Genomic DNA, 12654 nt, shown 5'->3' with positions numbered 1-12654 from the left:
GGGAGAGGGAGAGGTGGGTACCAGCATGGAGAAGGGAGAGGGAGAGGTATGTACCAGCATGGAGAATGGAGAGGGAGAGGTGGGTACCAGCATGGAGAAGGGAGAGGGAGAGGTACTGTGAAACCATTTATTTTCGACAGCACAAAATTTCGTCATTTTTATAAAAATGACGATTTCGTCAGCACTTAAATTCGCCGATTTCTGATTTTGAATTTTTAAAAAATGCGTCGGTCAATATCCGATTTGTGTGTCATACATATTCGCGATCAATCGCAGTTGCGAAAAATCGTGGTACGAATGCGGGAACACACTGCAAGACGGTGGGGCCTGTTTGTCACATGCCAATTAACTAGTCTTTTGTTATCAAGGGACAGTAATGGACCCTCTTAATGTATGCCATTCACATGTTCATTGTTATGATTAGCGGACAAGTGGGATCGAATAACCGTTAACGAGTGTTTGTAACAACGAAGCCAATTGCCAATTAGTCTTATTCTATTATTATATATTGTTCTTAAAAAGTAAACTACTGGTATATAAATCAATAATGTCAATAATTTAAAAATAAATAATTTGATAAAATAGTAATAAGTGTGGTTAAACGCAAACAATCAAACAACAAACAGGAATTAAAATATTCTTTATTTATTTGTGATAAATACGCATGTTGATCACACATCGTCATCTTTTCATTTTGGTGTATTGTCTTTCATCGGCATTCGCTGTGTGATGGCTAATATGCAACACCACTGAAAAATAATGCACCTAATGGGTAATAAAGTTATAAACAATTAGCGCTAATTCATTACCATTCTACATAAACGAAGTCAACGCATTCGATACAGCTGTACTGCACACGCGTTTTAAAGAAGTGTAACGTGTCAGTTAAGTACCTTGTGTAATCTACATCCATTTGTGTCAAAACCGGATTAATCTTGATTACGAAACAGCAGTGAATGTGTGCATGGATTATGTTGGAATTTAATGCCTCATGTCTACGGTAAAATTTTAAAATATTGTTCAACTTAGTGTTTGTTTTTGTTCAAACATAGAGCATGATTGTTCGTTAGGATCTTAAATTTGCCGATCCGTCGACAGACGAAATTTATGAAAATTAATGCCTGACGATTAATAATGGTTTCACAGTATGTACCAGCATGGAGAAGGGAGAGGGAGAGGTATGTACCAGCATGGAGAAAGGAGAGGGAGAGGTATGTACCAGCATGGAGAAGGGAGAGGGAGAGGTGGGTACCAGCATAGAGAAGGGAGAGGGAGAGGTGGGTACCAGCATAGAGAAGGGAGAGGTATGTACCAGCATGGAGAAGGGAGAGGGAGAGGTGGGTACCAGCATGAAGAAAGGAGAGGGAGAGGTATGTACCAGCATGGAGAAGGGAGAGGGAGAGATGGGTACCAGCATGGAGAAGGGAGAGGGAGAGATGGGTACCAGCATAGAGAAGGGAGAGGGAGAGGTGGGTACCAGCATAGAGAAGGGAGAGGGAGAGGTATGTACCAGCATGGAGAAGGGAGAGGGAGAGATGGGTACCAGCATGGAGAAGGGAGAGGGCAGGGTTTTTTTTTACTAAGAAAGTGACGCCGATATTCGGCGTCTTCCCCTACCAGAATTTTCCCCCTAAAAATACCATTTCCCCTCCAAAAATATAATTTTTCACCAAAATATAATATTTTACCCTCAAAGAAATGTTGTTTTTCTTTTGGGAAGTCGACACTTATCCAATTTGAGCCATGTACAACGATCTCGCTCTCTCTCTCTCGACGAACACTCAAATCTGGGAATCCCAGTGATTCTATATATAGCTCTTAAATTACGTCAAGGAAACCGGGCAACTAATCGTATGAATCATGTGACTATTTTACTGGATTCCGGTCTTGCGCGAGAAGGTTGTTTCGTCAATAATTTACCGGAAACCAGTCGAATTTTCATCCTTGTTATGTGAAAGCCAAGATATAAACGTTAAAACAGAAAAAAGTCTCACAATTGGCGTTCATACAAGAACAAAATAAAACGTTCGGACTCGGAAAATATTAATTGCGTTGACGCATTTTTTAAGAATGAATCATCAAAAACCGTTGAAACCCAGCAGGATTCGGAGGTACATGTAATCAACATCGATTAATACTGTCGGATTATTGTAAAAGTGAAAGTAGACAATCGGCAGCTGCCGCACCATTCCCTTCCAATACTGTAGCAGATCTAGATCGTCAACCCATTCATAATGAAATTGAAATCACAATATTGACATCGTTCCCCGGCCCCAAATGAAAACATTTCCCATTATTAGATCTACTCCTGCAACTTTATTTAGGACTTTGACTTTAATATCATACTTGTTCATGTGTTTAAGAACAAAATGGTCAGAGACATGCCTCTTTTTCTAAAAAAAAACCTGAAGTCTGAAGGTGAGTTATAGACATTGAAATGAACAGTTTGTTTTTTTTACCCAAATATGTCTCTTTCGCGCTCGATTTTCCCCTTTTACCCAGCGTCCAGCGTCTTCCCCTTTTTCTAAAAAAAAACCCTGGAGGGAGAGGTATGTACCAGCATGGAGAAGGGAGAGGGAGAGATGGGTACCAGCATAGAGAAGGGAGAGGGAGAGGTATGTACCAGCATGGAGAAGGGAGAGGGAGAGGTGGGTACCAGCATGGAGAAGGGAGAGGGAGAGGTATGTACCAGCATGGAGAAGGGAGAGGGAGAGGTGGGTACCAGCATGGAGAAGGTAGAGGGAGAGGTATGTACCAGCATGGAGAAGGGAGAGGGAGAGGTGGGTACCAGCATGGAGAAGGTAGAGGTATGTACCAGCATGGAGAAGGGAGAGGGAGAGATGGGTACCAGCATAGAGAAGGGAGAGGGAGAGATGGGTACCAGCATGGAGAAGGGAGAGGGAGAGGTATGTACCAGCATGGAGAAGGGAGAGGGAGAGGTGGGTACCAGCATAGAGAAGGGAGAGGTATGTACCAGCATGGAGAAGGGAGAGGGAGAGGTGGGTACCAGCATGGAGAAGGGAGAGGGAGAGGACTATACCAGCATGGAGAAGGGAGAGGGAGAGGACTATACCAGCATGGAGAAGGGAGAGGTGGGTACCAGCATGGAGAAGGGAGAGGTGGGTACCAGCATGGAGAAGGGAGAGGTGGGTACCAGCATGAAGAAGGGAGAGGGACAGGTGGGTACCAGCATGGAAAAGGGAGAGGGAGAGGTATGTACCAGCATGGAGAAGGGAGAGGGAGAGGTGGGTACCAGCATGGAGAAGGGAGAGGGAGAGGTGGGTACCAGCATGGAGAAGGTAGATGGAGAGGTGGGTACCAGCATGGAGAAGGTAGAGGGAGAGGTGGGTACCAGCATGGAGAAGGGAGAGGGAGAGGTGGGTACCAGCATGGAGAAGGGAGAGGGAGAGGTATGTACCAGCATGGAGAAGGTAGAGGGAGAGGTGGGTACCATCATGGAGAAGGGAGAGGTGGGACATGTGTAATTTATGTGCGTAAAAAGGCGTCCCATTACGCACAGGCTCATCAGGGACAACATTTTCCGCTTTCATGGAATTTTTCATTCAATCGAAGTCTCTTCAATAATGAAAATCCATTAAGTTTGAAAGTGTCCTTCCTGATTAGCCTGTGCAGTCAGCACAGTCTCTAATACTGGAAAATCCAGTGTAGCCTGGGAGTGTTATCCCTGATTAGCCTGTGCAGACTGCACTGGGTAATCTTTGGCAAGACTTTCTGCACTTGCATTAAGCTCGGATTCCAGGAGCGAAGTTCTTTTTTAATACTAGGGTGTTTTTGGGGAAATGTATTGCACATAAGCCGTCAAAAGGGTTATTTTTATTTCCCCTGTCCTTCTGTCTCTTATATTTTTTTGTCGACTTCATATGCCCCCTACTAGTTGAAGGATTTTAACATAAAAACTTTGCTAATTTTTTGCACATTGAGATCATAAGAAGTATACACAAGACAGTCAGGCAAACATAATGTCAAGGTTACACTTGAGGGATGAATGTTTGAGCCTGATTTTATCTGCTATGCCCTTTAAAGGATTTTTATCGAATGTCCTTCAAATATTTGTCACATTGAGACAGTGTGCAGCAATCATTACCTGTCCTTTTGGGGACCTACATTGAGACAGTGTGCAGCAATCATTACCTGTCCTTTTGGGGACCTACATTGAGGCAGTGTGCAGCAATCATTACCTGTCCTTTTGGGGACCTACATTGAGGCAGTGTGCAGCAATCATTACCTGTCCTTTTGGGGACCTACATTGAGGCAGTGTGCAGCAATCATTACCTGTCCTTTTGGGGACCTACATTGAGGCAGTGTGCAGCAATCATTACCTGTCCTTTTGGGGACCTACATTGAGGCAGTGTGCAGCAATCATTACCTGTCCTTTTGGGGACCTTTATTTCCCAATATCAAGTCTCACATTTATTATTCAACTGATGGTTTTGAAAGTAGTTTTATTCAGTGTATTAGACTGGTGAACTTATTCTCAAAGAGCCTGTAAGGTTTCACTATTTGTAGATGTAAAAGGCTTCATGTCTCGCAGAATGAGGCTCATATATGAAATGGCTGTATGAATGTTTACAGACAAACATAGAGGTGAATGAGGAGGAACGTAAGGATGAGGAGAAGCCAGTGTCGAACAAGGAGGAGGAGAGGAAGGAGTACAACCTGGGCATCCTCAAGCAGATCCAGCTCATCTTTGGCAACCTGGCAGCCAGCAAGCTACAGTACTATGTGCCCAAGGGGTTCTGGAAACACTTTAAGTACGTACAGCGGTGTTTTAAACTGACCGTTCTCTTCTTCTAGATTAATAGTCGTTATAAAATGTCTTACTGTCTGGAAAAAACCTTCAGTTCTAAATGACTGGATTCTGGAAACATTTCAAGTAGGCAGATTTTTCTTTCCATTTCCCACTTAGAGGCATAGTGAAAATGGCTATAGGCAACCAGAATAAAACCATAACAGCCTCTGAGTAACTTGCAAGCTTTTCAGGTGCAAGGCTGTTTGCTGCTTTTCAGTATCTTAAGGGTTGGAAATGAACGCATTCTGCAAACATTTCAAGAAGGCAGATTCTGCTTTTGACCCTTGACCACTCAGATATGTAGTCATAATCATCCCAGATGTCAGTCTGCATGGGCTCAGGTTAAAAGGAAGTCTTTTCTAAACAAATATCCAGTTTAGGTGGAGAGTGTAATCCCTGATTACCGGTGTGGTTAATCTAGGACGACAAATTATGCTCATGCATTAAGCCCTGTTTTCCCAGAGGAAGGCTCATTTATTGAATCCATAAACAGGGAGGAATTCTGTTGAATCCTGTTAAAAAGAAGTTAAGTAGTCTCCCCCCTTAGGATTTTCACAAATCACACCTTTTTATTCTCCACTCTGAATGCAGGTTAAGAGATGAGCTTGTGAAATATTATTACTAAATAATAGGGATAGCAAACCTAAGCAAATCCGTAACCGGTTAACCTATTTCGATATTCGAGTGGTTAACCGGTTAACCGACTGTCGTATTAACACATAAATGAAAAAAACTTCCATAAAACGTATACGGTTATAAACAATTACATGTATATGCAAATATACGGTGTCTTGTTGATTGTCTTGTAACCTAATTACTGAAACCATGTTATCAATTAAATACTGTTTCTTTACAAATTGTGTTGGTCCTTTAAATTGGGAATATACATTTGGAATCCAATACTTAGTCATTTCTGAAAGTCATTTCCGACATTGTTTACATGCTTGTCTGTGAACTGTGATGTTTCTCTGTTGTAATATTACCTTCATGTCATTTACACATAATTATTGTTCTACACATTGACCAATGAAAGCTAGTGCAGAATTCGAATTATGCTGTGTTTTATTAACACTCATTATCCTTTTAGAATTACATGCATTTACAGTTTGCTTATTAATAACAATTGTCAATTAGTGTAAATATATTTTGCAATGGGCAATGTGGTTTCCTAACCTCTGTTGTTAAGGCCTGTTTATACTCAATGTTTTTATTAGGGTGTTTAAGTTTGCAATAGTCGTTAAAACAACATTGATCGGGCGTAATCACAGTGTCCAGCTTTATTGATTTGATCAAGCAATGGTAGTCAACACAATCGCACAATAAAACCTGTTCATTAATCCGCTGCACGATAGTTTACAACTCTAATTGCTTTTGATCCGCATAGGGCATCACGGGGTGGTAATTGCCGATAATTTGCGATAAGATAAGCGGATTAGCCAATACAGTGAAATGAAGTAAAACAAAACCAACGATTTGAGCATTTATTTCGTTCAACCAAAAATTGTGTTTTCGCAAGAGTAACCGAATATTAATATTGTAACCGATTAACCTCCTTAAGAAACGGATAACCGGTTAACCGAATAACCGTTGCCATCCCTACTAAATAACTTTTTAGCCTGAGCGTTAGCTCGGGGTGAGCTATTGTGATCACTCGGCGTCCGGCGTCCGTCCGTCTGTAAACAATTTGTAAACATCTTCTTCTACTAAACCATTGAGCCAATTTCAACTAAATTTCATGTGGAGCATCCCTAGGTCATGGGACTAAAGAATTGTTAAAAAAGATTTGATCACATAACCAAGATGGCCGCCATGACCATATATGGTAAAAACCTTAAAAAATCTTCTTGTCAGAAACCGCTCATCAGATTTTCAAAAAATTTCACAGGGATGACCTTTGAAGGCTCCCCTGAAAAAGTTGTTCAAAGAAATTTGATTCGTCAAAAAACATGGCCGCAGGAGCTCGTTGAACTTTGCATGTTTATTCGTTTTTGCCTATTTTGTGAAAACTTTCAAAAATCTTCCACATTTTTTGTCCGATCCTTTCCAAATTTGCACAGTGTCTTTATATCAATGAGGACACGAATCCTACAAAAAATGAGCATTATTGGTCCATGAAATACAGAATTACCTCCCCTTGAATTGAGAAAATGGTTTTTATGCAATAAAGTCCAAATTTTTCATCCAATTCTTTCCAAACTTGTAAGGATTTAGCATGGTTCAAACAAGGGAAACAACTACGGTTTATGCATGTTCTTTTTATTACAGATTTGCCTCCCTTTAATTCATTCAAAATCTCATTTTACAGCAGAGATTCCAAATCTGACTTGTAAATGAGCCCCATATTTACTGCCAGTGCTAGGTTACCTTTTCCCATTTGATCATTCTTAAGTATTGGTCTTGTAATGCTGCTACTGCTTCTGCTGCTGCTACTGCTGCTACTACTACTACTACTACTACTACTACTACTACTACTACTACTACTACTATTACTACTACTACTACTTCTACTTCTACTACTACTACTACTACTACTTCTACTACTACTACTACTACTACTTCTACTACTACTACTACTACTACTACTACTACTTCTACTACTACTACTAGTACTACTACTACTACCACCACCACCACCACCACCACCACGTCTACTATTACTACTTCTACTACTACTGCCACTTCTACTACTACTTTTACCACTACTACTACTACTACTTCTACTACTACTACTACTACTACAACTACTACTACTACTACTCCTACTACTACTACTACTACTACTACTACTACTACTACTACTACTACTACTACTACTACTACACCACCACCACCACCACCACCATTCACACTGACAAAAAACGTATTCACAAAATGGCTGCTACTACAACTTATAGCCCATATAGGGGGGCATGCATGTTTTACAAACAGCCCTTGTTTCTATGGGATTTTAACCACAACTGTTCATGTTTATCTCCGACACATATTTTTAGGTCACCTGTCATGAAGTGACACGGTGAGCTTATGTGATCGTGTGATGTCCGTTGTGCGTTCCTGCGTGTGTCCGTGCGTCCGTCCGTCAACAATTTGTTTGTGTAGACAGTAGAGGTCACAGTTTGCATCCAATCTTGATGAAATTTGGTCAGAATGTTTATCTTGATGAAATCTGGGTTGGGATTTTATTTGGGTCATCTAGGGTCAAAAACTAGGTCACTAGGTCAAATAATAAGAAAACCTTGTGTAGACATTAGAGATCACAGTTTTCATCCAACCTTTATGAAATTTGGTCAGAATTCTTGATGAAATCTGGGTGGGATTGTATTTGGGTCATCTGGGGTAAAAATCTAGGTCAAATAAATAGAAAAACCTTGTGTTGACAATAGAGGTCACAGTTTTCATCCAATATTTATAAACTGTGGTCAGAATGTTAATCTTGATGAAATCTGGATTGGGATTGTATTTGGGTCATCTAGAGTCAGGAACTAGGTCACTAGGTCAAATCATAGAAAAACATTGTGTAGACAATAGAGGTCATAGTTTTCATCTGATCTTAATGAGTCAGGTGAGCGATTCAGGGCCATCATGGCCCTCTTGTTTTTTTATAGTGTTGTGTCTGATTAACCTGTGCAAACTGCACAAGCTTTTCGGGGACGACACTTTAAGCACATACACAAAGCCCAGTTCTCCAAGAGGGAGTCTTTATACCACAAATTGTATTATATCCCCTCTGCCTGCAGGTTATGGGGTGAGCCGGTGAACCTTCGAGACCAGCACGACTCCCTGGAGTTCTTTAACAGTCTGGTGGACAGCCTGGACGAGGCCCTGAAGGCCATGGGTCAGGTCACCATACTACAAAGGGTCCTAGGGGGCTCATTCGCTGACCAGAAGATCTGCAAGGACTGTCCACACAGGTGGGTGTGTGATTGGAATAGGGGGACTTATAAGAGGTCTGTTTCTGTTGTGTATGGTTGGAAATATGTTCTGTTTCTATACTGTTCTAGTCTGAAACTGTGTGCTACAGGTCCTGTTTCTATTACCTATGCTTTAAACATTGTCCTTCAAGTCCTGTTTCTATGCTGTTCTAGTCTAAAACTGTCCTACATGTTCTGTTTCTATTACCTATGCTTTAAACGTCCTACAGGGTCTGTTTCTGTTCTGTGCTACTTGCTAAATAGTGTCTGTGAGGTTCTATTTAGCGCTGCTTTAAAATAGTGTCCTTCATGTTCCATTCTCTTTTATTATTCCCCCGGTAGGGTGGCATATAGCAGTTGAACTGTCCGTCAGTCCGTATGTCAGTATGTGTGTATGTCAGTCTGTCCGTCCGTCTGAAAAAAAACTTAAACGTTGGCCATAACTTATTCACTATTGAAGAAAGCAACTTGATATTTGGCATGCATGTGTATCTCATGGAGCTGAACATTTTGAGTGGTGAAAGGTGAAGGTCAAGGTCATCCTTCAAGGTCAAATGTCAAATATATGGCGTCTGTCCGTCCGAAAACTTGTACATTGGCCATAACTTTTTCAATATTGAAGATAGCAACTTGATATTTGGCATGCATGTGTATCTCATGAAGCTGCACATTTTGAGTGGTGGAAGTTCAAGGTCAAGGTCATCCTTCAAGGTCAAAGGTCAAAAAAAAGAAAATCAAAGCGGCATTCTCATGAAGCTGCACATTTTGAGAGGTGGAAGTTCAAGGTCATGGTCATCCTTCAAGTTAAAAAAAACATGTTATTTTTTCAAAGCGGCGTTCTCATGAAGCTGCACATGGTGAGTGGTGGAAGTCCAAGGTCAAGGTCATCCTTCAAGGTCAAAGGTCAAAAAAACAAAAAACATATTATTTTTTTTCAAAGCGGCGCAATAGGGGGCATTGTGTTTCTGACGAACACATCTCTTGTATTGACATGAATTAAGTATTCTTTAGATGTGGCATGATAAATAAAACAAGATGTGTTTCCATCAGTGATACACTGATGATAAATGAGAACCTCTTTGTTGTCCTCTGTCAGTTAGCAGATCAAGAAACTGTGATAATGTTACAAGTTGTACACACAGCTTTGATAAATGTGACCATATCGTGTGTTTTGTCTGATCCCTGTGATAAATGTGACCATATTGTGTGTTTTGTCTGATCCCTGTGATAAATGTGACCATATTGTGTGTTTTGTCAGGTACCAGAATGTACACAAGTTGTACAAACAGCTTTGATAAATGTGACCATATTGTGTGTTTTGTCAGGTACCAGAATGTTACAAGTTGTACACACAGCTTTGATAAATGTGACCATATTGTGTGTTTTGTCTGATCCCTGTGATAAATGTGACCATATTGTGTGTTTTGTCTGATCCCTGTGATAAATGTGACCATATTGTGCGTTTTGTCAGGTACCAGAATGTACACAAGTTGTACAAACAGCTTTGATAAATGTGACCATATTGTGTGTTTTGTCTGATCCCTGTGATAATTGTGACCATATTGTGTGTTTTGTCTTATCCCTGTGATAAGTGTGACCATATTGTGTGTTTTGTCAGGTACCAGAATGTTACAAGTTGTACACAAAGCGATAAATGTGACTATATTGTGTGTTTTGTCTGATCCCTGTGATAAATGTGACCATATTGTGTGTTTTGTCAGGTACAAGAATGTACACAAGTTGTACACACAGCTTTGATAAATGTGACCATATTGTGTGTTTTGTCTGATCACTGTGATAAATGTGACCATAGTGTGTGTTTTGCCTGATCATTGCGATAAATGTGACCATATTTTGTGCTATGTCAGGTACCAGAATGTAACAAGGTGAATATACAGATGCGATAAATGTGACAATGTTCTGTGTCAGGTACCAGCGTGAGGAACCTTTCACCTCCCTCAACGTGGACATCCGCAACCACCACAACCTGCGAGAGTCCTTGGAGCAATATGTCAAGGGAGACCTGCTAGAGGGGGCCAATGCATATCACTGTGATAAATGTAACAAAAAGGTATGTGTGATATCACTGTGATAAATTTAACAAAAAGATATGAGTAGATATCACTGTGATTCATGTAACAAAAAGGTATGTGTAGATATCACTGTGATTCATGTAACAAAAAGGCATGTGTGATATCACTGTGATAAATATAACACAAAAGTATGTGTAGATATCACTGTGATAAATGTCACAAAAAGATATGAGTAGATATCACTGTGATTCATGTAACATGAAGGTATTGAAAGGAGTCGATGCATATCACTGTGATTCATGTAACAAGAGGCCAAGGCATATCACTGCAATAAATGTAACAAGAAGGTATGTGTAGATATCACCAGGGATCATATTTTTTTCGGTTTTGACGGTCCTAGACCGATTGGGGTCATGAAAGACCGATTGAAAATCCCAAACAGTCGGTCCGATTCTGTTTGCTATTAAAATTCCCATGTCATGAAATTGATTACACAGTGTACATGCTAACACACCCTAATGACATTCTTATCTCAAGTAGGTGTGATAAACCATTCGCTGCAGTCTCTAAACCGGTCAGGGCCGGTTTATTGCACGTCAGACCAAGAATCAAAAACTTGTGAACAGCGGATTAAAGACGCATCCGAAAAGACGCGTCTGAATGCACGCGCTGTAACTAAACAAAACATGCCGATACATTTTCCACCAGCGTAATAATCCGGTAATGTAATTATGAATGAAAGTCGCAGATCTGATCAACAGAACAGCCGAAAGTATTTTTTATTTACTTCACATAAAATAGTACACAAGAAAAATAATATACATTGAATCAATCTTTAGTAAAACCGTGTTAGAATCGAAATAATTCGTGTACTTAATACTTAGTTGTTGAAAAACTCACGACCGGAAAATTAGATGCGTGGTTTCAAATGCTTCGCTCTCGTGATTAAATCCATACTCATGTTAACTATCGGACGTGGGTTATTTGACAACAAATTATTTCTTAATTATTAGGTTTGTTGTTGTCAGTAGCCAACCTACGCACAGACATTTGTTTGGTTCAGTGCATGTTGGTAAGATATTATCGAGTCAACAACAATTAAAAACATCGACTTACACAGATTAATAATATTGACAACGATGAAAAAAGTCTGATAAAACAACACACAACAACAACAACAACAACACACAAAACAACAATGAAATACCAAATGATAAAACCAGTTGAGAAAACTCGTTCCGTTTAAAAAAATGCCTAAGGAAATTTTACTTGTACATGTATTATACCACCTTCATGAATGGCAAAATCAATGGTATATATTTTAACGTAATTTGTCATGATTTCGGACACACATTTTCGGATACTTTTCCCCATATATATCCGGACCGATTGATGTTGCGGGAAAATATGATCCCTGGATATCACTGTGATAAATGTATCAAGAACGTATTGAAAGGGGCCAATGCATGTCACTTTGATAAATGTAACAAGAAGGTATATCACTGTGATAATTGTAGCAATAAGGTATGTTAAGATATGATGGCACTGCAATAAAAGTAAGAAGGAGGAATATACAGCTTTGATATTACTATGATGAATGAAACAGTGAGGTATTATGTAGCTGGGATATTACTGTGATAATCAAATAAGACAGTATGTTCAGATCTGATATCACTGTGAATAATGTAACAAGCTGGTAAATACAGTCTGATATGGCTGTGATAAATGCAACAATTATAAATGTAATAATAAGGAATGTATAGCTGAGGTATTGTTGTGGTAAATGTAACATGAACGTATTGCATACCACAGGAAAAAATGTAGCAAGAAGTATGTACAGCTGAGAACAGTTGTGATAAATTTAACAAGGTGGTGTGTACTTTAGAGATAGGACTGGGATAAA

General features: G+C 39.9%; 1 protein-coding gene across 1 annotated transcript in view; it reads left to right on the top strand.

Moving 5' to 3' along the window:
• Nucleotides 1–12654, top strand: part of LOC127833288 (probable ubiquitin carboxyl-terminal hydrolase FAF-X) — a 101439-nt gene that overhangs the window by 51337 nt on the left and 37448 nt on the right. The window contains exons 39-41 of the mRNA XM_052358461.1: nucleotides 4594–4772; nucleotides 8545–8718; nucleotides 10648–10789. Coding sequence (XP_052214421.1) covers nucleotides 4594–4772; nucleotides 8545–8718; nucleotides 10648–10789 — 495 coding nt within the window. The remainder of the gene's footprint in view (nucleotides 1–4593; nucleotides 4773–8544; nucleotides 8719–10647; nucleotides 10790–12654) is intronic.

The sequence above is a fragment of the Dreissena polymorpha genome, chromosome 6, assembly GCF_020536995.1.
Source record: "Dreissena polymorpha isolate Duluth1 chromosome 6, UMN_Dpol_1.0, whole genome shotgun sequence".
In the NCBI taxonomy this organism is placed as follows: domain Eukaryota; kingdom Metazoa; phylum Mollusca; class Bivalvia; order Myida; family Dreissenidae; genus Dreissena; species Dreissena polymorpha.
Note: the sequence above shows the minus strand (reverse complement) of the source record. Positions and strands in the feature narration are given on the sequence as shown.